This window comes from Dunckerocampus dactyliophorus, chromosome 9 (genome assembly GCF_027744805.1).
Source record: "Dunckerocampus dactyliophorus isolate RoL2022-P2 chromosome 9, RoL_Ddac_1.1, whole genome shotgun sequence".
NCBI lineage: Eukaryota > Metazoa > Chordata > Actinopteri > Syngnathiformes > Syngnathidae > Dunckerocampus > Dunckerocampus dactyliophorus.
In genome coordinates, this window is record NC_072827.1 from 5,793,260 (window position 1) to 5,817,887 (window position 24,628).

The 24,628-nt window shown below is 43.4% G+C and overlaps 2 protein-coding genes across 5 annotated transcripts in view; both read left to right on the plus strand.

Annotated features, from left to right (window-relative positions):
* The window catches only part of ttll4 (tubulin tyrosine ligase-like family, member 4), a 55,401-nt gene extending 45,222 nt beyond the window's left edge, over positions 1 to 10,179 (plus strand). Inside the window, exons 20-23 of the mRNA XM_054786602.1 lie at positions 990 to 1,057; positions 1,127 to 1,209; positions 1,276 to 1,407; positions 10,112 to 10,179. Coding sequence (XP_054642577.1) covers positions 990 to 1,057; positions 1,127 to 1,209; positions 1,276 to 1,407; positions 10,112 to 10,154 — 326 coding nt within the window. The 3' untranslated portion in view covers positions 10,155 to 10,179. The remainder of the gene's footprint in view (positions 1 to 989; positions 1,058 to 1,126; positions 1,210 to 1,275; positions 1,408 to 10,111) is intronic.
* On the plus strand, positions 1,065 to 22,817 carry prkag3b (protein kinase, AMP-activated, gamma 3b non-catalytic subunit). Of its 4 annotated transcripts, XM_054786604.1 has the most exons (15): positions 1,065 to 1,209; positions 1,276 to 1,407; positions 12,858 to 12,921; positions 12,990 to 13,123; positions 14,184 to 14,265; positions 15,524 to 15,582; positions 15,671 to 15,716; positions 15,794 to 15,848; positions 15,933 to 16,059; positions 17,872 to 18,037; positions 18,140 to 18,177; positions 18,251 to 18,397; positions 21,035 to 21,128; positions 21,191 to 21,489; positions 21,969 to 22,817. In XM_054786604.1, exons 3-14 carry the CDS (start codon positions 12,873 to 12,875, stop codon positions 21,367 to 21,369), a joined length of 1,176 nt encoding a protein of 391 aa, XP_054642579.1. In that variant the 5' UTR covers positions 1,065 to 1,209; positions 1,276 to 1,407; positions 12,858 to 12,872; the 3' UTR covers positions 21,370 to 21,489; positions 21,969 to 22,817. The 4 variants fall into 4 exon arrangements, with proteins under 4 accessions (XP_054642579.1, XP_054642578.1, XP_054642581.1 ...); XM_054786603.1 differs by lacking the exons at positions 1,065 to 1,209; positions 1,276 to 1,407 and adding an exon at positions 10,112 to 10,211; XM_054786606.1 differs by lacking the exons at positions 1,065 to 1,209; positions 1,276 to 1,407 and adding an exon at positions 10,112 to 10,211 and having other exon boundaries at positions 21,290 to 21,489.
* Positions 22,818 to 24,628: the final 1,811 nt, after the last annotated feature.

Consider the following 24,628-nt stretch of genomic DNA (forward strand, 5'->3'; position numbering starts at 1 on the left):
AGGCTGCAAAATGGGAGCGAAGCGCAGACAGCAGAAAAAGACGGTATAAACCATATTTACCGTCTGTCATCATGGGGAATGTGAGATGGAAGACCTAATGGCGCTAACCCGGCTGCAGAGGGACCACTGTGAGTGCAGCCTGATTAAGATAGAAGATTATATTTTACTTTTTTATATTTATTTCAAAGACAGAACGGACTTTTTTTTTCTTCCAGCTGCAAGATTTTTTATATTTTAATAAGATATCGTAAATTGATATTCAACCGATTCGATATGAGTTTTGGTCCATATCGCCCAGCCCTACCCTTTAGTCACCTTTACACTCCTATTACCCAATATAGTAGACATAGTTAGAGAACATAAGGCTTAATATACGCTCATGCATATTAGCATTGAAACAGTTGTTGTTTCTTTTTGTACTTGCTGTTCTGCACAGTACTCTCTGAGTGGCCAGTGTAGAATACTACATATCATCACAATGTCTTTCAATACATCTTTGGAATGACTTATATTTGTGTTTGACTTCATTTAGCCACTTTAATGCTTAAAAATGCTTTATTTCGGCCAAGAAATACGTGGAATTTGTTTAATATGAGTATTTTTGACTGGTAATAAGCCGTCTTCTCGTGTAAAATAACTCCTAGCAAAACACGAAGGTGGTGTCCGTGTTGATATTGGTCAACAATCCCGTCTTCTGTCAAGGTAAAAGTAACGTTAAATAGTTAATAGATTAGATTAGTTAATAGATTTATTTCTTTCATTCGGCATGCCGTTCTATCTACCGTCCATGGCCCAAAAAAAAAAATGGACATTGCCGCCGTATGACACCGTTTGACGTGAATATTTAGACTGAATGGTTCAATGGGACAGACAGCAACCGAGTGCCCACATTGACGTTTCTGGTCCCATGAGGCCGTAAGATTTGAAGCAAAAGTCCGACACGTGAGAAGAAGAAGCAGGCAGAGATAAGAGGTTGTGTTTTCGTGCAGGTGTCAATCTGCTCAGGACTTTGTGTCAGAAAGGAGTTCATCTGGGTACCAGTGATCCTGCTCATACGGTAAATAAAAACACCAGCATCCCTGAATCAGCAATATTCAACGTGATAATGTCTGTGTCCAACAACCAGTGGTCCAAGTGTAGCTACATCTCCAAGTTTGAGCAGCACAGAGAAGAACCCATCAATCCGCCCAGGCCCAGTTGTGCACCCAGGTGTGTGCTTGGAGCTATTGGAGATGAAAATGTAACTACTTCTTGACCCTGCTGCTGTTCTTCCAGGGTGGTGGTCATCCATCAGCACCAGACAGATCACGCCGACACGGACTCCTTTGTCCCCAGCCCGCCCGCCTCACAGTCAAGTCCCGGGTCCAGCGTCGGCAGCAGCGCCTGCGCCAGTCCTCAGCCCAGCCTGTGAGGCCTCCACACCCACCGCACGCATGCACAAACGCACACACTAAGCTCAGGGTCTACTTAGCTCATGCCCTGCCCGAATGAACGCTTCCAGGGAATCAGTCCGTTGGAGCTCGAGAAGAATGGCATCTAAACATTTCAGTTATTTATCAAAACCTAGGATTGGCATTCTAATTGGGAAAACAGTCAGACCCATAATGTGAGTCATTCATACGCTGAAAAGGACTGCATTGTTTTATTCTAGCGAGTATCGCATGTATGTACTTTGGTGGTCGCGCCGTGGGTCTTCCAGCCTGCACAGCGCCCTGGACCCGGCCCAACTTAATAATGCAGTCCACCTCTTGAACTACACCCTCTGGAAAACGCCATTCATTCCTGTCTCCAGATACCCATGGGAAGCTTGTTGAAAACGGAGCAGTTTGGACTTGTTCATTTTGGAGAAGAACCCGATCTTGCGCTTGTAAGTCGTCCTTGACCGAAACCAGACAGACCAAACACTGGGTCCTTTTCACTGTCTCTGGTCCTCTGTGGAAAGCATCATAGGGCAGGCCCTCACACCAGACTCGGGTACACATAACGCCTAAAGTTCACTTCATTGACGGTTCGTTCCGCTGCTGCGGGGACATCTGGGTGAGGCTGGGCCGCTTCAAACATTCAGCCTGGAATCACGTTGCAACACCGCCTGCTGTCACAGACCTGAGCTTTGGCAGGGACCTAAATGTACCAGCATATATAACATATAGGGCTGTCAAAAATAGCGCGGTAACAGCCGTAACTAATTTATTTAATTAATTGCGTTACATTTTGTAGCGTCATTAACGCATATGCATCAAAGCAAGTCACGCCTCTCTGTTATGACGACAGATGGCGGCACAGTGACTCCCCACAGAGTTACACAGTGTCTGACAGTCTTTAATGACTTTATTCTGACTTGAACACAGCAGCAGTGCAATTCCAACACCATATCATGTATGTATGTCCAACTCACAAACACGTCTGTAGTCCGTGTAGCCTCGGAATGGGACTTCCTCATTGTCGCTACCGCAAGATGCATTCAGGGACACTCACAACATCACAACAACCTCTTTATTATGCATGTATGTGTGGTCTAAATAAACAGAAAGCAAAGTAAAACAGTCAGTGGACATTCTTATCATGCTGCATTCAAGTATGCTTGGAAATCCCAGAAAAAACACTCAAAACATGTGAATTCAACTTATTTTATGTGGTGTCTTGGAACGCAATCCCTTATTGCTCATAATAGCAAGGTTGAAGTGTGATTAAAATATCCTGCTGCTATTAAAGAAACCAGTTGATATATATATATATATATATATATATATATATATATATATATATATATATATATATATATATATAATCCTGTCCTGTCTTTTAAATTTTTCAATAAAATACAGTAAAAATGTGCATATTTCAGTCCGATTAATCATGATTAGTTGAAAGCTGTGATTAACCTGATTTAAAAGTTTTTATCATGACAGTCAAATATTCATAATTATACTCACATGGCTGTCAAATGATTAAAAATGTAATCAAATTAATCAGTTTTCAAATGAAGTAATCATGATTAATACATTTTCAATCATGACGCCCCTAGTAAAATAAAAATTGTCATTGAGCTGTCAAATGATTGAAAAAGTTAATCAAATTAATCACAGTTTTCAGATGAACTATCCATCCATCCATTTTCTATGCCCTTTCCTCATTAGGGTCGCGGAGGTATGCTGGAACCTATCCAAGCTGACTTCGGGCGCCAGGCGGGTACGCCCTGGACTGGTCGCCAGCCAATGGCAGAGCACATATAGACAAACAACCATTCACACTCACATTCATACCTATGGACAATTTAGGACAATCTAACATGCATAATCATGATTCATACATTTTCAATCATGACAGCCCTAATAAAATAAAAAATTAGGGCTGTCAAATGATTGAAAAAAATGAAATTAATCATAATTTTCAAATGAATTAATCAAATTAAGTAATCATGGTTAATTAGTTTGAAAACGGTGAGTAATGTGATTATTTTTAAATTAAAAACCCTCATGAAATATAAAATTAGGGCTGTCAAATGATGTCAAAAATATAATCAAATGAATCAGTTTTCAAATGAATTAATTTAGATTAATACATTTTTAATCATGACAGCCATAATAAAATAAAAATTTGTGCTGTCAAATGATGAAAAAATGTAGAAAATTTAATCACAGTATTCAAATGAATTAATCATGATTAATCACTACAGTATTTGCGGCTATCGTGAGATGTGCCCGTTTTTGCTGTATTTTATGACGAGAAAGTTGAAGCCAAAAGATAGCACACTTGACTGAAAATCTATTTGCCGAATGCTAGTCTCTTTAATGGTAGCAGAATCACACTTTATGAGCCAAGAAGGGTTGCTTTCAAAGACACCACGTAACTTACGTTGAGTTCACATTCTGAGTGTAGATGTATTGTCTGGGATTTCCGAGCATACTTAAATGCAGCAAATTGTACTTCCGCAATAATAATTTAGCGGAGGGGACGTCTATATATAGATGGCATCGAGCAGAACGACATACTTGCTCACGGTGCAACAAAACAGAAACACATCCACGGCACACATCACATCATTAACACATCACATAAATCAACAACTAAGTGCTAAACAGTACGTAACTTAAAAATGTTATTTCCAAATACCTGCAAGGCATGCCAGGCAGTCCAGCTGCAAAAACAGTATCAACAATGAATACGTGTTGTGTTGTTTGGATGGGGTTTTTTTTGTACATTTTGGTGACTTGAGCGTGCCACAATGGCAGTGCAAGTCATGTAGCGAACTACAGTTGTTATGTAAAAAAAGACACTCGGCGGGCCTCATGTTGCCTTCGGGCCGCAGTTTGTCTATCCCTGGTCTAGTGACAATGAGGAAGTGTCGTTCCCAGGACGAGTGGACTAGGGACGTGGAGATACATACAGTATATGGTGTTGGAATCAGGTCGGAATAAAGAGCAGCACACTCTGTGGTGACACTACTGTAGCTTTGTCTGCCGTCATAACAGGGAGATGTGGCTTCACATGTTGCTTATGCGTTAATGATGCTAACAATTGTAACATAATTAATTAAATAAATTAGTTACTTCCCTTAACGCGCTATTTTTGACAGCCCTAATAAAAATATAATAATGTGAGACACAAAAAGGACGTTGAAGCTTAAACAGAAGAGTCCGTACAGCAGAAATGGCAGGAGGTCATTACTCAACACAAGTGTCACAAAAGAAATAATGCTCTTAGCATCACAGGTAGAGGTACAGGTAGAGAACACACACACACACACACACAGGCAACTACTACATACTAAGCGTGGGTGCCAATAAACAACTAAGTTCACTCTAACGTACTTTGAGCAACTATTTGCAAAAAAACGCTGTAAGGCATGCTGGGAGTGCTTCTGGGATCCCAGCATGCTTTGCAGCACTTGTTTTGTAAAAAGTGAACGTGTTCAGAGTTAACGTTATTATTCCCCATAGTAGTAGTTGCCCTATGTGTGTTTACTTACCTGATTGGAGTTGGTGTTCTGTCTCATGACACCCCCCTCCTCCGTACATTTCCTTTAAGTCAGCTAACAGCTAAGTCTCTGACTTCCACAGGGCGTGAGGGCTGTACGTATGCTGAACTTTGATGGTCAGGGAGGGGGCCACAAGATATAGCCCTTGAGTCAGGACAGCGGTACCCTTCACACTTGCAGTCCACTTGGGTCACACTTAGGTGACGCAGTAAATCTTTTAAGTACAAGGACACATTCACAGGATCACGCAAAAAAAATCAAGCGCGTGACGAGGAAGAAACATTTTGGTGAGCATCTAGATAAAGGTGGCAGAGGCATCGCCGGACTCATAATGGCACTGACAATCGATGTACCAGGAAGGCGCATCTGGTAACAGATGCACACAACTATGACCAGTTGTTTATTTATTTTCACTCAAGCTCAGCCTCGGAGGAGGTCTACCGAAGGAGATTCTAGGTCTGTACGGTCATTGTAGCACTGATGAAAACAACACATCTAATGGTGGCTTTTGCAATGTACAACACGTCGCGCAACGTGCTCATGCACACTAATGTAGCATCACGGCGTGGATCAGTGTGCCTTTTGGACTGGAGGAGTAGAACTATTCCGGCTACCTCTGCTATTAAACTCAATCCATTCTCTGGTGTTTCACAATCAAGACCAAACCACCCATCCAGATTATTTATATGAAGAGTTTAGAAGTTGACTTGCAATGCTGTCTTTGGATGCCACACACTCATTGCTATGTTGACTGACGTTCAGAGATTAAAAAATAAAAATTAAAAAAAATTAAGTGTGAATTTGTTCCTAACATAACTGAAGTGTAATATGAAAAGAGCTTGTTTTTTTGTTACTAACTAGACAACAACTATGGTTGTTGTCGTGTAAAATGTTGCTCAGGGTGACACTTTGAAAAGAAAATAAAAGCTCCTCTCCTAACTAATCAGTGTTTATTTGTATAGATTTATGTTTATATTTCCACAAGAAGAGTGACTGATATGTAGAGTGTGCAACAGGATGTGGTCATAAACTATTAATATCTGAGATGCAGGCCGTGTATTAATAGTAAGATACAATAAAGCAGCTGTGACCACCCCTTCCCTCCCCCAATCTTACCTTCTGTGTACTGTATGCACTATTTACCTCCTGCACGCCATGTTTTCTTTGATAAGATTTTCTTCACAGTGGTTTGTCAGTCTTGAAATGAACTATGATAGTGATCACAATGACAATACTGCATTGAAACAGTCACACATAATAGTAGAAATGAAATGATTATCTATGATAGTGAACAGAATGATAATTACTGTAATGCACATCATTGTAAAAAAAAAAACTATAATCATACTGCTGATATCACCGTTGCTGTGTGTACAGGTATCTCTGTATGTGGGGAAGACTTCATATATATAAAGGTGCAGGAATGTGTGGGCGTGTAATTGTCACTGAGAATGCATGAAAGTAAAGGGGCCGCCCTCCACCTCCCAGAGGGCTTACGGCCATACTACCCTGAGAACGCCCGATCTCGTCCGTTTGTTTGGATACCGAGCCACATAGGTATCAAAGGGAATGAAAAAGCTGATATGTTAGCAAAAGAGGCACTTAATATGGCTGTAACAGAAATGAAGATACCCTATACAGACTTAAAACCAAAGATTAATGAATACATAAAAATAAAGTGGAAAACGTCATGGGATTTAAATCCCGGTAACAAACTCTACCAACATCAGCCTATAATTGAACCACGTACTACAATCCCGTTAGCTAAGCGACGGGAAGACGCTGTGCTAACTCGTATCCGAATTGGTCATTCTTGCTTATCACACTCCTATTTACTTGCAGCAGAAAATCCTCCCCGTTGTATATCATGTAATAGTACACTCTCAGTTAAACATATCCTTCTTGAATGCATTGAGTTTGCTCACATCCGTGTCAATTTTTATAATGTACCTGATCTGAAAACCTTGTTCAGCGAAGTTCCGCGATCATGCATCATAGAGTTTCTTAAAGAAATAAATCTTTTTATTAGGTTTTAGATAATGGAAACAGGCCCCTTGGCAGGCCATTTTATTCAGTATCTAGTCTTGCAGAGGAGACTTTAAGCCGCCATCCCGTATAAAGAAAAGCCACACCATTTGAACAATAAAGAACCTACCGTACTTCTGTTCGAAAAGAGTAGGGAATTTTGCCCGGTAAAGTAGGTCACAGTTTCTATCTTACAAGCTCTACTCCCTAATTAAATTGATAAATTCCACCCCCGAGAAACAGGTTTTGTCATTAATAACTTCACATATTAAGGTCCAGACACTTACATGACACTTAGTGTTGATAGTGTCGTTAAACATCAATCAATCAATCAATCAATCCACCTCCCAGAGAGCCCCGCCCCAAATAGCCAGGCCGAGCCCCCGCCGCCAGAAGGCCACCAGGCCCACGGGCAGGCAGCACAAAGATCAGGGCCCCAAGAGCCATCCTAGAGAGCCCTCACCCCTGAGAAGACCAGCAAGGGGCCGCAGAGAGGTAATCCCAGCCAAAGACAGGGCGCCGGCAGGCCGGAGGACAGCCAACCCCTGAGACCAGCGAGAGATCACACCCCACAAAGGCAGAGTACCGGGGGCCACACACCGGCAGGCCCAGAGACGCCCCCACAACCGGAAAGAAGCCCGCCCACGCCGGAAGCGCCAACCCCCCCCCCCCCCCCCCCCCCCAAAAAAAAAAATAAACAAAAGCACACGCACATACACACTCCTACGCGCACACAGTGGTCGACTGCCCGACACCCGGAAGCCTCGCCCTATCCCCCGTTGGTAACCCAAGGAGCAGCGGAGCCGGGGAACCTGGGGTCCCAGACATACAATCCAGAACCCAGGCGCGGAGAGCGCAGAACGCCGGGGAGCAGGAAGACACCAGTCCACACCCTCCCAACGGTAGGACGCCGCCAGCAAGGCAGACAGAGGAGTCGGCGACGAGGAAAGCGGGAAAATGAGCAAGCGGGCGGACAAACGGGCGAGCAGCCAGGCGAACCACCACACAGCGCCAACTGACACCCGCGGGAGCACCGCACCTCAAGCCACAGGGAGGCCAAGCACCAGAGCCGAGAAGGCGAGACCAGCAGCAGACCAGCCGACAGACCCCACCAGAAGCCAGACCAGCCACATGCCACCAGAGCCGACAGCGCACTGGAGCCCCACCCCGACAAGCCCGCAGACAGACCGGGGGAGGCGAGGACACAGACAGCGGCCCAGCAGAGCACAAAGAGCAGCAGCGACAAACGCCCAAGCGCCCGGCAGAGCACAACCCCCCCAGCGGGGCCCGGCCCCAGCAATTAAAATCGGAGGGCCCCTCACCTGACCAGCCCCCCCAAATCCTAAGTGTCTACTGTGCGATTAAAATTGGGGAGCAACAGGTCAGTGGTACGGCAGGGGCAAAGGAACCCCGCAAGGGGTCCAGTGGAACAGGAAGAACGGGGGCCCCATACCCCAACACTGCCCAAACCGAGCAGGGGGGGACCAAGGACACATGACCAACCGGCCACCCACCACAGCCCAGGCCCGGGCGAGCCGCAGGACATACCACAGGCCCTACCCAGCCCGCCAGGATGCCCATTCCGGACCACCCAACCCCCCAGAGGCGATACCCCTAGCGCCCCCCAACACCGGAGCCCCACCGGAGATACAGCGCCACCCCAAACCGCCAAACACCACGGATCAGCCACACGCCCCGAGGCAGATCCGACCGCCACCAGAACAGCGGGAACCGCGCCCACGCACCCCCCGCATACCACCACGGCCGGCAAGGGAGCAACACTATGGCGTTTGTCAGTCTTGCTACACACCTTGCACTTGGCTCAGGTGTGGAGGAGACTTACTCCATCACCATCATTTTCCTCAGCAAGACACTTGTCATCTGGGAGGTGTGTTTGAACTTTCTGTACCAAACTGACATCTGCCGCGGCAGCACTCACGCAGCCCCAGGTCATGACATTGCCACCCCCACCAAGGGAACAGATCTTCAGAATGTTACAGTATGTGTTGGAAATGAAATACAGCTCCCCGGTGCTGGCAGCACTCGTGCAGCCCCAGACCGTGACATCGGCACCACCAGCAAGGGAACAGCTCTTTGTAATGTCACAGTACGTTTTGGAATTCATTTGTTACAAAAAAATGAACCGCAGCTCCCTGAAACCGGCTGCACTCAAGCACACTGCCACCACCATTCTCCACTGTCGACGAGTGTCAGGGGAACTTGCCCCCAACAACCAAAGAACTAACAAAATGACACAGAAAACAAGATTTGAGATTTTCTCGCTCGAGGAGAGAGCGTCCGTGCCACACTGCAACGCTCTCTGCTGGGACACTCTCTTTGCGCGTCTTTTATTGTCATAGGTGGGCGGTACCACAGCAATGGATGTAGTGAGTTCGAGTTTTCAGAGAAAACTGGTTTAATGTGCCTCCTGATCTTTATATGGCCCATTTGCTACCCAAGCCCATGCACGGGGGTCAACCATGGTCTTATCTCACACCCCAGGTGCAGGGGGGCACTTACGTCAACTCAACTGCTTTTCCTCAGTCCACTTCACAACACTCTCTGAATAAACAAAACGTCACAGTGAATGTTTGATCAACAAGAGAGCATGTACATACATTGTTAAGAAAATCCCCAGACAGAATGATTTACAACACTTATACTAATACACAAACTATATACAAACTACTCTGAAGTATACCCGGCGTTACTTTGTATATTACTGACATGAAAATGCTAGCCTAAAGCAAGTGGTTTCTTGTACTTAAAGCAGCTGGAAAAGTCCTTCAGTGCAATCCAATCCCTTGAAGACTTGTCAAGCGTTTAGCAAGCTTCTGATGTGTCCGTGTAAGATTGTGTAAGCGGTCCTAATGTGTTCATTCCCGGCCTGTTTTTAGCTTCCACCCTCGCCCCCTCCCCTTTCCCTGTTCTCACCTCCTCCCCTTTTGGAGTGAATAGGGCCACAGGCCTCCCAACCACTCAGTCCAGATTTAGACCTCTCAACCTTTCCCAGGCTGTTGGGGCTTGGTTGGTTGAATCGCAACACATTTCTTTTCTTCTCCTTCTCCACTGCATCTGGTCCAACTCGGGGACCCACCGACCTTCCAGATGTGTCCAGCGGCCCACTGGTCAAGGTAGTCTCGTGCTCTGAGGTGCTCGCACAGTTGCGGACCAGCTACACCATCCAAACATGGAGCCCCTTGCGGAGGTAAGACACCCCTGTCCTTGGTAGTTGTTGAGGTATGCATAGACAGCTACCTGAAACGGAAAGCACAGGACTTTTAGTTAGCACTTAGGATCAAGCGACCAGAGCAATGAAGGGTGTGGAATAGAGGTGAAGAAGCAAGTGTTAGGGTCGAGAGTGTCAGAGTATCGGCATAAGATTTACAAGGCGTTTGTAAGATCAACCCTGATGAATGTTCTGGGGGCGGAAGTTCTGACCAACTCAAAGGGGGCAGACTTGAAGATGTTTGTTGGGATTGACGAGGGTGGACGGTAATGCAAAGGAGCAGATCTGAGAACCTGATATGGTTTGTCCATGTGAGAAGGTGGGATTGGGGCGATATTGGTAGGATGAGAAGAGGGGAAATACCAAACAGGACGTGGTTAGAGAGATGTGGTCAAAGTGGTCGGACTGACAAACGAAAATGCAGAAGACGGGGCAAGGTGGAATCACGTGAGCCGGTGTAATGGGACAAGCCCAAAGTAGAAGAAGTTGTTGAGGCTCAAAGGAGGGGGAGGTGAGGGTTTAACTGGATCCGCTCCTTTAGTGTTCTTAATCAATCCTTGCAAGAGTCATCAAGGCAGAATCAGTCTGTCGTTGCAGAGGAGTCGAGATCTCAGGAGAATGTTCCCACATTGATAATAAACACTGCTGAGTGTCTGTGTTTCTCATGTGGACCACCTGGGTTAAATGGAGGAAGGTGCGGATTGGCATTTAAGAGAGCCAGTTCAGCTTTTCATCACGGAAAGACGAACCCGTTCAGGGTGTCAAAGTTCATGGTGACAGGTGTGTGTTTGGACACACCAATTGCCATCTTTTCCTAAACTGACCAGGGGCCTCACCTATGAAGCTCGAGTACACACCAAACAAAAACAGGGCCGAAAAGTTGCATATGCCGTTTTCCATGCCAAATATGGTACGTACCTATAAAAACACAACTTGATATGAGAATGTGCGTACTGCTACGCACCCTTGATAGCTGGCGTACGCACTTTTTGGAGACGTGGCAATAAGGTGCCGTAGATGTAATCCGTCCGCTCCGGGATTCTAACAGAGCACCCTTGCAACGGGAGAGGAGAGCGCTACCACACGGCTAAAATCCCAGAAAGCCGACTGAATGTCAGTGCTAAAAGATATATGAAAACCGCAATGCAGCGCTTGAATATTTCATCATTTTGTTTTATAATCATAATAATACTGTGTGTTTGATCACTATTAATTATAACAAACATCAGGTGGTCAAATAATTCTAGTGATTACGTTTACAAGACACGGAGCTAATATATCCTCAGTGCTTTTTTTTGGACAATTTGTCAAAAAATAAGAGTTTTTTTGTTGCATCCAGTATGTCAAGTATGTCATCAGTAGCAACATTTATGTACCTTTATTTGCGTGGACAGTGTCAGGGCCGTGTGCATAAACGTCCTCTTTCCTTTTCCACTAATGTTGTTTTCTTTTGTTGTGATAAAATAATAATAATGTACGTAACGGTTTGATGGTGTTGATGTCATCAGTAAGTTAAATCATTTTAAAATATGCCCGTTGTGAGTATTTGCATCCACCTTCAAATGAAAGAGATTTTGGTAAGCTTATATTCATCTAAAATGTGCTATCAATTAGGAAAAATATACAAACATGCTCACTGAAAATGGAAATGTGTGCTTTTGCCTCTGTTGGCTGTGGTCCATTCACACAGGAGGCAGCGGATGTGCTGTCGTGCAATTTTGTTTCGTTCTGCAACTGCTGTGTCTTCCAAATATGATACCTTTTCCAGTATTTCCACTTCCATTTCCGTGCAAGCCCACTTTTTCATCCTCCTCATCTGCCCACCTGCCGTGATTCCAGTGCAATCAAGGCTCTTTAAATATGGACGCCACGTTCATGAGTCACTTAGCCTTCTATGGTGAAATGGCGCAGAAAGGGCGTAACTTGAGGCGGAGTTGTGTACACACTTCTCCTCAAGGTGGAATCTATGAACCACTTTTGTTTTTAGGTCTGAATGTTTTTGTCCGTACGCACATTTTGGCAATTATTTACACCATTTTTATTGCATCCATCCATCCATCTATTTTCTATGCAAATAGGCTCGCGGGATGCTGGAGCCTATCCCAGCTGACTTCGGGCGAGAGGCGGGGAACACCCTGGACTGATCGCCAGCCAATGGCAGGGCACATATAGACAAACAACCATTCACACTCACATTCATACCTATGGACAATTTAGAGTCTCCAATTAATCTAACATGCATGTTTTTGGAATGTGGGAGGAAACCGGAGTACCCGGAGAAAACCCACACACGCACGGGGAGAACATGCAAACTCCACACAGAAATGCCCAAGAGAGAATCGAACGATTAAAAACAAAAAGCACATTATTGTGGTTTGCATTGGAGGAAGCTGTCGGTGCTACGGTATATGCAGAGGTGGTGGGAATTTCCCTATTTTCCCTTTTCTTCCGGGATCGTGTCCTTATTTTCATACGTTGAGAACATTTAAAAACATTTAACTCACAAATGCTCGTAGGGTATCCTACCCGCTCATTGTGTGATTGGTGCATTGTAGTTTTTGTGAATTTAGTATGCATTATGTTGTTTCTAATGGTTGGGCCCAATGTGCTTGCCCCCCCTCCCAGGTGGCGTTATTTGAGATGGAGCTGGACGAGAACGAGAGGGACAATGTCTTCACGGCGACTGGAGGTAATGAAGATTTCACGCTGTTGTCAAACACGCATCGTCATCTGTGTGTTCTCTCCTGTGATTCCTAGCAATGGATATCGACGCCCCCCCTGCAGGCCCGGAGCGAGACGCCTTCATTTACATGAACTTCATGAAGCGTCACAGCTGCTATGACGCCATTCCCACCAGCTCCAAGCTGGTCATCTTTGACACGAGACTGCAGGTACTGAACCATCTTGGTTATTCATGCCGTCATGCGTATTTCAGGACGCCTGATGCCAGTGAATATTCTCATGCATCCAGGTCATTGAATTCTCAGACCATTGAATCGATGGCAACTAAACTCTTTTGGACTAAGACTGGTTGTCTTAGACGTTTGGCCCCTTATCTGAGCAGCCTTCATCAGTTCATGCTTCAAGACTTGATAGGACAGATCTAGTGTGACTAGATAGGACAGCGCTAGGCTGAGCTGAGCTGTTCAGATTGTCGTTTGGCCTCTCATCTGAGCAGCCTTCATCATACGCTATAAGACTAGGTAGGACAGCTTAGTCTGAACTGAGCTGTCCTATCTGTTCACGGTGTCTCTCATCTGAGTAGGCGTCATCAGTTGATGCTCAACGACCAGATAGAACAATAGTCTAAGCTGAGCTGTCCTATCTGTTCATGTTGTCTTGGAAGACATTTGGCCTCTTATTTGAGCAGGCTTCATCACTTAATGCTCAGAGACTAGGTAGGACAGCTCTCGTCTGACTAGATAGGACAGCTCTAGGTTGAGCTCAGATGAGCTGTCCTATATATTCAGGTTATCTTAGACGTTTGGCCTCTCATCTGAGAAAGTTTGATCAGTTCCTGCTCAAACTGGAACACATACAGACGTTTGGCCTCTCATACAGTATGAGCAGGCTTCACCACTACCTGCTCAAGGACTAGGTAGGACAGTTCTAGTCTGAGCTCAGTTGTCCCACCTGTTCAGGTTTTCTTCCAAGACGTTTGGCCTCTCATCAGAGCAGGCTTCATCAGTTCATGCTCAAAGACTACAGTAGATAGGACAGCTCTAGTCTGAGCTGAGCTGTCCTATCTGTTCATGCTGTCTGAGAAGACGTTTGTTTGGCCTCTCATCAGAGCAGGCTTCATCAGGTCATGCTTAAAGACAAGACAGGACAGATCTCATCTGCTGACATCTAGTCTGACTAGATAGGACCGCTCCTGTTTTGCCGAGCAAGCCAAGGCACCACAAAGACATTTGCAAATATTGGATGTTGGTTTTGTGTGTTCCCGTGCAGGTAAAGAAGGCTTTCTTTGCCCTGGTGGCTAACGGCGTGAGAGCAGCACCGCTGTGGGACAGCAAGCGCAAGTGTTTTGTTGGTGAGACGCACTTTCCTCCTCTCTTTCTGTCTGCCTCTCCATTATCGGCTGACAACGAGAGCTCAGCTCCCCTCTTGTTGTATCTGTTGCATCCTCACATAACACGGACACTCTGGAAAGATCTGCCATTCTGGTCCATCAAGCGGCACTGTGCTCCACGTGTAGCTTGCACATGGCACGCCTCACAGCCATGCATTCTACTTCTGTTCTCTTGGTGTGGCCTCCTGCTAGGGTTCAGGTTTCCGAGAATTGGCTGTCCTGTGACTAACTAAACGTACGCGGAAGTTCATGAATTCATGTTCAAATTTAAGAGTCTGAAATGAGCAACTGCTGTCTCCCTCTGGAGAGCTGTAAATATGGACAGTATGTTAATAAAGACACAAACAAACCCAAGAAATTTGCTCTCCGGAACAGTCCTCTTTCTTTCCGGAACAGTCCTCTTTCTTTCCGTGATAATACTTTTTTCTCATTATGGCATTATTATTGGAATATATCTTTGTTTTCTCATAATAGTTCAACTTTATTTTGTAATATTGATTGGAATATTAAATAAATATATTTATATATATTGTAATATTGTAAGTTTTCAGAAAATCTCAGCTTTTTTCCCCCAAGTGTAATTAATTAATATTTTTATTATAAATGTATTTTTGTTTCGGAATTTTTGGGGCTTGCTTATTTTTGTACGATACGTTTCACTACAACTTTATTCTGAAATAATTCTGTTTTTTTTTTAAATACATTTTTATGTATACATTTTTTGTAATATATTCTTTTCCTCAATTTTGGTACTTTTTCTTTTTCGAGATATTAGGACTTTTCTCAGAATTATGAATGAGTTCTTATTTTACAAATGCTACTAAAAAAGAAAAAATAATGCTATTCTTACACTATTAGTCACCTATGTATATAATATTGTATGTGCATTGTTATATATTAATATTTACTTTTTTAGAATATTATTGATGCTTAAAATTAGCACTTAATTTTATGATGTTCTTCTCATAATATTGATTTTTCCCTTAATGAGGCATTTTTCCTAAACAATTTTTTTCTCATTGCAAACAACCTTGACATTTTTATGATGTATATACTTTTTTTGCAATAATAAACCAAACAACAGTAAAAAGAAAATAAATGTATAAACATTTTTCATGTTGATTATTTCCCTCATTAACGAGATAAATGGTGTCCTAAATAGTCTCCTAATGAGTTCATTATTGACAGAATAGGTTTGTATCAATGTGTTTGTGTGCAGGTATGCTGACCATTACTGACTTCATCAACATTCTTCATCGTTATTACAAGTCTCCACTGGTGAGTCGCCTTTTTTTTGTCGTTGTTGTGGAAGGAAAACACAGGCGGCGGTAGAATGTTGAAGAAGACTTGTTTGTGTCCACTGCAGGTTCAGATCTACGAGCTGGAGGAACACAAGATAGAGACGTGGCGAGGCATGTATCCACATGACACAAGTGTAGAAATATTGCTTCAAGTTTCACGTTGGATTGTTTCTCCTTTTGGATGTCAGAGATCTATCTTCAGTACTCCACCAACAGCCTCATCAGCATCGCCCCTCAGGCCAGGTCAGGAGGCCCCTTTTGCTGGACTTGACGTTACAAATCAAGTTATTAGACGTGGCTTTCAGTGGCATGCTTTCATCCCTGCAGTCTCTTTGATGCCATTTACTCGCTGTTGAAGAACAAAATACACCGACTGCCTGTCATCGACCCGGCGTCGGGAAACGTCCTCCACATCCTGACGCACAAACGCATCCTCAAGTTCCTCCACATATTTGTAAGCAAACACCATCATGATGTTCTTCAGCACTCATGTGGGGTTTCCCAGGGCATCGAATGGACGACAGCTGGACTGTTTAGGTTGTCTTAGAAGGTGTTTGGCCTCTTATCCTGGCAGGCTTCATCACCTCATGTGCAACGACTAGATAGGACAGCCCTAGTCTGAGGGGATGGCGCAGCATCCAAAATATTTCTCCTCTAAAGCAGGGGTGTCCAAACCTTTTCCAGCAAGGGCCAGAAAGTGAAAAATCAAAGGATTCAACTTTGCCACTTTGATATTTTGTGAAGCAACACGTGAATGAAGCAACATGCTAACAAGTGGGATGAAACTGTGTTTACCCCCTGACTGATTTCTCATTTTCCTGCATGTTTGTCACACTTAAATGTTTCAGATCATCAAACAAATGTACGTCTTAGTCAATGCCAACACAACTGAACACAAAATGCAGTTTTTAAATGAAACTTTTCATTATTAAGGGAGGAAAAAATCCAAGCCTACATGGCCCAGTGCGAAAAAGTGATTGCCCCCTGTTAAAACATACTGTAAGTCCACCTCTGAATGGCTGAAGACTTTGGAGCAGCAGCAAGTCCTGACCTGAATCCTATTGAGGCGCTTCATGCTGGAAAAGCCTCCAATGTGGCTGAATGACAGCAATTCTGCAAAATTCCTCCCCAGCGCTGTAAGAGACTCATTGCAAGTTATCACAAACACTTGATTGCAGTTGTTGCTGCTAAGGGGGGCCCAACCACTTATTAGCTTTAGGGGGCAATCACTTTTTCACACAGGGACATGTAGGCTTGGATTTTTTTTCTCTCTTAATCATAAAAAGTTTCATTAAAAAAGTTCATAAAGTGTTGAGGTGTGTTGTCATTGACTAATATTGACATGTGTTTGCTGATCTGAAACATTTAAGTGTGACAAACCTAACGGTGACAAAGGAATAAGAAATCAGGAAGGGGGAAAACACTCCTTCACACCACTTTCAAGAAAATATTTCAAGAAAAAAAACGCATCGCAGCTTTGTCATATCGGTGCAATGCATATTATTAGCATCAACTTCACTTTGTTTTCCCATTTTTGCTGTTAAATTTTCCAAATATTTCACTTTCTTCTTAAATATTTGTACATTTTCTTTTCTAATATGACTTTATTACCATAATATTCTAACTTTTTCCAACCTCATTTTCCAACAATGACAACTTTATTTTGTTTTGTTTCTCCCATAATATTACAACTTTTTTAAAAAGTATTTTTCTGTAATATTTCAATGACATTTTTCCACATACGATTACGAGTTTAATATTTTGATGTTATTATCATAAAATTACAGCTGTTTTTAGTTTTTTTTACATTTCTTTTCTTTACATTTCTTTTTACACCCCTGCTGTAACGGGAGAGACACGGCCAAACAGGAACGGTTTCACTCATTTGTAGCGCAAAACAGGAGTCGTTACGATGCAATGGAGTGGGTGGGTGGGTGGGGTTCCACCCAAACAACTGTAACAGGAGTTGAAAGCGATTTACAGACCCTCTGCTCCGTCTTAACGACTGTCGTTTCACAAGTAGTGAAAACGTTCTATCCATTCTAGGCTAGACATGTCAGCTCTCGTCTAGAGCTTGGACAACAGCTGTCCTATCTAGTCTTTGAGCATGAAGTGATGAAGCCTGCCGGGATGAGAGGCCGAAAGCTTTCTTGGGCAACCCAAATGGTCCAGTTGTGATCGATTCAGTGCCCTGAGAAGACAGTGACCCGGATGAATGAGAATTTTCACAAGCTGGTAGAATTTCATATCTCCTCGCCTCCTTCAGGGGTCCATGATTCCCAAGCCGTGGTTCCTGCAGAAGCAGATCTGTGAGCTGGCCATCGGTACCTTCAAAGAGATCGCAACGGTGCAAGAATCGGCGTCGGTCTACGACGCTCTGAGCGTCTTCGTGGAGCGTCGAGTGTCTGCTCTGCCTGTGGTCAACGAGCAAGGTGGTGCAACGTGTGATTCACCATCTTCTCCACAGTCAGCTGGGACGCATCGTGGTTGTCTGCAACCTCGTTTAAATTCTTCCCTCTCCACCTCTTTCTCAGGTAAAGTGGTGGCGCTGTACTCCAGATTTGACGTCATTGTAAGTGTCCAAGTCCTCCAGCGGTAGCGTAGATGACGAGGTGGAAGTGGCTCATTCTGTGTTTGCGTTGAAGAACCTGGCAGCCCAGAAGAACTACAACAACTTGAACATGACCATGAGGGAGGCCATCTCCTCCCGAGCCTGCTGGATGGAGGGCGTGCTCAAATGTTACCCCCATGAAACCTTAGAGGCCATCATCGACCGCATCGCTAGGGCTGAGGTTGGAAGCGTTCTTTTTCTTTCAGCTTCACACAACAAACCAGAAGGCCTGAATCACCTTTGCCTTCTGCTGGCTGCAGCTAAGTAGGGATGATGCCCGTTGTGCAACTGTTGCTTCAAGACATCGTAAACACATTATAACCTGCCCGTTTAAGCAGCAGATTAGTTGGGCCTGAAGTAACTTCCCCTCTTCTTGCTGGTAACGGATGCCAAATTGTGGCATTCATTATGCCAGGGGTGTCCAAAGTGGGGCCAGCGGCACATTCGAATTTAACAAAATAAAACAAGTCACAATCAAAACATCCGCATCCGCAAGGTCAAAATATTAAAGAGAAAAAAGTTGTATCCCCAACGCGAAAAAGTCCTCCTTTAAAACAATTACCTCATAATACAGGGTGATTCCAAAAGAATGCGCCAAAATCAGCACGCAATATTTCAAAAAGGAAAAACGCTCCAGGCTGGATACTGCAATAGTAGGGGGTGGAGGTGATCAGGGTTTTAAGACATGTATCAGTCGACATATGCCCTACAGTAGATGCACCCCTAGATGGAATAATTACGACATTAAAATGTAAGGAAACAGCTGTAATTTTACGAGAACAAAGTCAAAATACAGTATTAAGAGAAAAAAGTTAGAATTTTCCAGGGATAAACTTATATTATGAGGAAAAATAATGTAATTTTAGGAGCATAGAGCTGAAATATCCCAAAAAATATGCTTCTTAAGTCATTATACTATGACAAAACACAAAACAGTGTTGTAATTTTTTGTCATTTGTCGAAAATTATGTCGGGGGAAAAAAACGTTCTAATTAGGGATGTCCGATAATATCGGCCCACCGATAATCTCGGCCCGATATTGCATAAAAATGTGATATTGGCAAACATCGCTATAGGATTTTTTCCCGATAAAACGGATATTAAAAAAATGTTGTAGAGACGGACATTTTAATGTTCCCATGGCTAGGACGCCACCACAGCTTGTTGACATACAGTGCCGCCCACCTCCTTTACGCTTTCCACAGCCTCGTGTTCCTGGCTAGCGGCTAGCTCCTCACGTTAGCCTCTGGGATGCTAGCTCTTAGCCATTCGGTGAAATGCAAATTTGAAGGCCTTGACGTTCTCACCAGCTCGTGGATCTTGCTCGGTAGTGGATTCACATTTTCCATGTTAGTAGAAGGTACCGAAGGCTTGAGACTCCACTTCCTTGCTGGCTGTTTGACTTTCATCTTCGCCTCGGCGCTGCCGCCTCGATATCAATGGGCAGATGGGGAATCATGCCGATGCCGGACGGTTGCTCTCATGGAACACGGCACATGAAAATGTCATGAATAAACAAACGGAGCTGCTTGAAAGGCATTCACTCGTGGCGGCGGTGTTAATTCCACGAGAAATTGGAAATTGAGTGTTAGACAATATTGGCATATCGGTTATCGGCAAAAAAGCCAATATCTGACATCGCTAGTTATAATATTATGAGAATAAAGTAAAATATTATGGGAATAAAGTCATAACGAGAAGAACATTTACAAGAAGAAAGTTGAAATAGTTGGGGGAAAAAACAGCAGAAGAGGAATACACCACTGTAATTTTAGGTAATTTTAAGTAAAAATATTACGAGAATAAGGAGTATAAAGTTGCAGTTTTACAGGAATAATAATAATAATAGTAATATGATGGAAAATGATGTCATTTTAGTAGCAAAGAGCTGAAATAGTAAACAAAAAATATGGTTTTTTTTAAGTCGTAATATTATGAAAGTAACAAAACACAGTAAAGTTGGAATCTGTGGAAAATTACATGGGGGAAAAAGTTGCGGTGTTATGAGAATAAAGTCAAATATTGTGGGAGTAAAGCCATAATTCCGAGACAGAAATGTACAAAAAGAAAGTTGAAATGGTTGGGGGAAAAAAAAACAGCAGCAGAAATGTTCAAAAAAGTAAAAAATAACTGCAATTTTATGAGAATATAGTCAGAATATTACAAGAAAAAAGTTGTATTCTAAGGAGGCAAAACGTTGCAATCTGACAGGAATAAACTCATAACATTACGAGGACAAACAATGTCATTTTTGTAGAAAAAGTTTACATTTTAAACAAAAATTATGTTTTTTTAAGCCATAATATTATACAGTTGCAATTTGTGGAAAATGAGGTGGGGAATGTTATAATATCATGAGAATATTATGTGAACTTTACGAGAAGGGAATTTACAAAGATTCATTGTGAAAAAAATTCCAATGCCAGCGAGAGCAAAAGTGTGGAGAAAAAGAGCAAAGGGTGAAGTTGGCACTAATCATGGGCTTTTTCACCTTGATCACAAAGCTGATCATTTTTCACTATGTAGCCCTCGCTGGAAAACATTTGGACACGGCCTGCATGATACAGTATCTCTTCAGGTCGTAGGTGGCGACTACACGGCACAGACCACCCGTTTAGGCAGGGCCTCAGTGGGTCATAGTCGTGATGATGTTCATTATGTGTAGATCACTTCAGGACGTGCACCTACACTACGGCTGCCTTTTTAGGCAGCGTACTAGATGGGCCTGAATGAATTTTACCACAACAAAACATGAGCTAGTGGCTGCCGTGCCAAAGTTCAATAGTAACAGCGCATGAATGTGTGGTGGCTTGTCCAGGTGCACCGTCTGGTGTTGGTGGACACTGAGGATGTGGTGAGAGGGATCGTGTCCCTGTCGGACCTCCTCCAGGCGCTGGTCCTCACCCCTGCAGGTATTGACGCACTGTGCACCTAACGCCACCGCCTCCATATGTCGCCTTGCTTTCTCTCTCAGTCCCGCGGATGTGTGGCCGACCCGCTCCTCATCCGCTAAGACTCACCACTGGCTTCTGGTCACCTCCTCTGCCGCATTTTTTCCGTTCTGAAATATTAGCAACCCCGCAGCAGAAGCAAATCTTTTCTGAAGACGTCCACGCCGGCGCCCCCAAGCCGGATGTCAGCAATGTGTGCTAAATCCTTTCAAACACTCTGAGTCGTCCACATTGTAGAGGTGAAGCCTCCACAGCACACCCCAGCCAGCATCCACACCCCCATGGCCCCAGGTAGCGGCTCCTCCACCCCCTCACCTTGCAGGTAAGATCCCCCACACCTTCTCTGTCTTCTTGATTATCATGATTGTGTGAAGAAAATTCACCTTGCGGTGTCCAAAGTGCGCCCCCGAAACTATTTGCGTCCTGCAGCTGTTGTTTTTTTAATGGCCCACGGCACAATTGAACAAGAAAACTCAAAAAAAGAAAGCACAAATTGAAAATCAGCAACAGGTTTTCATCCATTTTCTGCCGCATATCCTGCTCAGAGTCGTGTCAAACTCGTGCCCTGGAGGGCCGAGACCCTGCAGGTTTTCTCTCCAACCAGTTTCTTCAGCAGGTGATTTAATTGGTGAGCTCCTTCCCTCAAACTGAAGGTGTTGATCATTAAAATCACCTGCTTTAGTGACGGGCTGGAAAGAAAACCTGCAGTGTCTCGGCCCTGTGGACATGTACATTTTAAAGATGATTGTGTGAAGAATGCCAGGATGAGTAAGCCTGCATTTTCTCATGTTTGTCTTTCAGATGTGATCAGCAACCAGAAGAACAGGAGATTGACACTTCATTTGGACACTTTGTTGCCATAAAACACATTGTATCCATTCAGTGATAATACCTCTTTAAAAACACTTGATGGATTTTTTTTTCTTTCTGGTAAAGCGCCATAATTGCTGTTTTATTGCGGGTGGGAAAAATACTGTAAATCGGTGGTCACCAACCTTTTGGAGCCCAAGATCTCCTGTCTCGGCCGTGAACCTGCGCCTGCGCAAGGCAATAAACCAAAGATTTACCGTTACCGAAATTTACCACGATAACCGACGTCATTTTGCCCATGTCGGTAAATTTGGTGTTTTAATCAAAAAGAAGATAAAAGTCCTTTTTTGCCTGTTTTGACCGTGTGTGCTGGTATGCTATGTTCATTCCCCTTTAAGATGAGGTACAGCGTGCCTCGTCACGTGATTCCTCCACCCATCCAGCCTGAACAAGAAGGAAAAACAGACCATGCGGGAACGGCTGGTGGCTCACGTGAAGAAGCGGCTGTACAGTGCCAGCATTTCACTCGCGTATGCGCCTGGAAATAGACTGTACGAAGATGTGAAGAAATAAAAAGGGAGCATACGTGCGACTACGTTTTTCAACCCTTTCGTTCTCATTTTGCTCCTGAAATAAGTCCACACAAAGTCAATCCAAGTGGAGTAACACTTTGGCGCATCTGTATACAAATCTACAAGTCTCCTACAACTTTTCTCGACTCACATCAGCGCTTGCTGACGTAGCTAACTAGCTATTTTATCAGTGGGATGCTAACGCGCTGCTTTCCTACTCAAGCGCTAAAAATCATTTTTTCCTGTTTGCATGCATCTTAACGCCGCTCCGAATCATACACACATACTTGCCTTGAAATATATGGCTTTCCAAAGCCTTTTAAAAAAAACTAATAATGGCCAATGATGCAACGTTGACAATTCACAAATGAAGAACAAGATCATAAAAACATGATAAAAGCGTCTCTATAGGAGACCATGATTAATTTGCTGTTCGTAGCAGTTTTTAATGATCCCATGCTTTATTTGATGTCACAGATGGTCACATGGCTGCAGGAACATGTGAAGTTCTCTTTTCATTGTGTAAATGATCATTTTGAAGATGGTTATCCATCCAGTTTCTAAAGCCAACATGGCACACACATATAAATGCTACTATTGTTATTATCGGACTGTATGAGCTGACGTGGTTGTGGTAGGTTGGGTTGATATCAAGGTGCTTCTTGTTGTGCAGTGTGATAAGTGAATATGTCACTTTCTTTGCCTTAAGGGTTGTAGACCTGGACCGCTTGCAGTCAGTCGTCTTTCTAGCCTATCTTGCAGTCCGTCTGTCAGTTTCAGTAAGTACGCTGCAAAAACTGAATTTCAAGAAAGGAAAAAAAGACCATTTTAATCAACCATTTTTTTTTATTTTTTCCTAAGAAGAAAAAATATCTTGTCTAGCAATTTTCACTTGAGAAAAAGAAAGTATAGCTAGCCAATTCTTATGATAGATTTTGTTTTGCCAGAAATGAGTTATTTTTTTCTAATAACAAGCTAAAAACTTTATTTGGATTATTCTTCAACAACAGATGAATATGTATTTGTGTTAAATCAAGAATACATCTGGTTTCTGAACCTTCTAAATGTAAGAATGGACTCACACACAGAAAATACAAAAACTACATTTCAAGAAAGTAAAAAGTCCCATTTTAAGCAACCATTTCTTAAAGATTTGCTGATTTGGGACCAATGTGAAGGCTGCACAGCAAATTTCATAGAGCATACCGAGATTTATTCAATTAAATCTAGTCATAAAATCTGTGTAAATGTGTCAAATGATTCCACTTGATTCAAGAAAATATGACTTTTTATCTGGTTTCTAAATGTAAACGCTAGTGAATGTACATGCTAATCATGCCAACGAAGAATTCTGATAGCGTTCATGACAATATAGGTTTTCCTAAATGAAGTGAATCTTAGATACAATCACGCTCTTCTCTTTTTAAAAAATAATATACATGTAATAATATAAATATACAGTGTTCCCTCTCGACAACGCGGTTGACTTTTATGGAATCATTTATGCGGCCTCGCTGTTACAGTTTGTGTGTGTGTGTGTGTGTGTGTGTGCAATTTTTTACAGTGTAGCATGTATGTTTTTTTTACAGCGTTCAGCATTGTTTTCTGCGTCCTGATTGGCTAAGGAAGGACACGCATTGTGTTCTGCGTCCCGATTGGCTAAGGGACTGTAGGGACTGCCTAATTTGCATAATTGTTCGTCCTCTAGCAGTGAGCCACACTGCTCGTTGCACTTTAGTGTTGTGTGTTTGTTTCTCCCCGACAGAGCTTGAATGTCGAAGGTATGACACGAATGCTTTAATGATATGAATGCCCTGATTGATGCCCACTCACAACCGCTGACTGGTGAAGCCACCAAGCGAGGATGCGGACACAAGTGTTGATGAAGACGAGGAGGATGGACTAACACTATGGCAACTATGGTGAGAATGGCCAATGAACTTCAGCGAGCTGCACAAGAATGGGACCTTCATGACAGTTCTCAAATATAATTGAAGGAGGCATGTCTGTTTGCAAGAATATTCTGGCCCAGAAAAAATAAGAGCGCCAACAACTACCCATAGCTGTGTTCTTCACTCA

What these genes read in the sequence shown, in the direction of transcription:
- prkag3b (XM_054786603.1), top strand. An exon ending in CAAGATAGAGACGTGGCGAG is followed by an intron (nt 15,717 to 15,793) that starts GCATGTATCCAC and finishes TTTGGATGTCAG; the next exon opens with AGATCTATCTTCAGTACTCC. An exon ending in ACTCCAGATTTGACGTCATT is followed by an intron (nt 18,178 to 18,250) that starts GTAAGTGTCCAA and finishes TTTGCGTTGAAG; the next exon opens with AACCTGGCAGCCCAGAAGAA.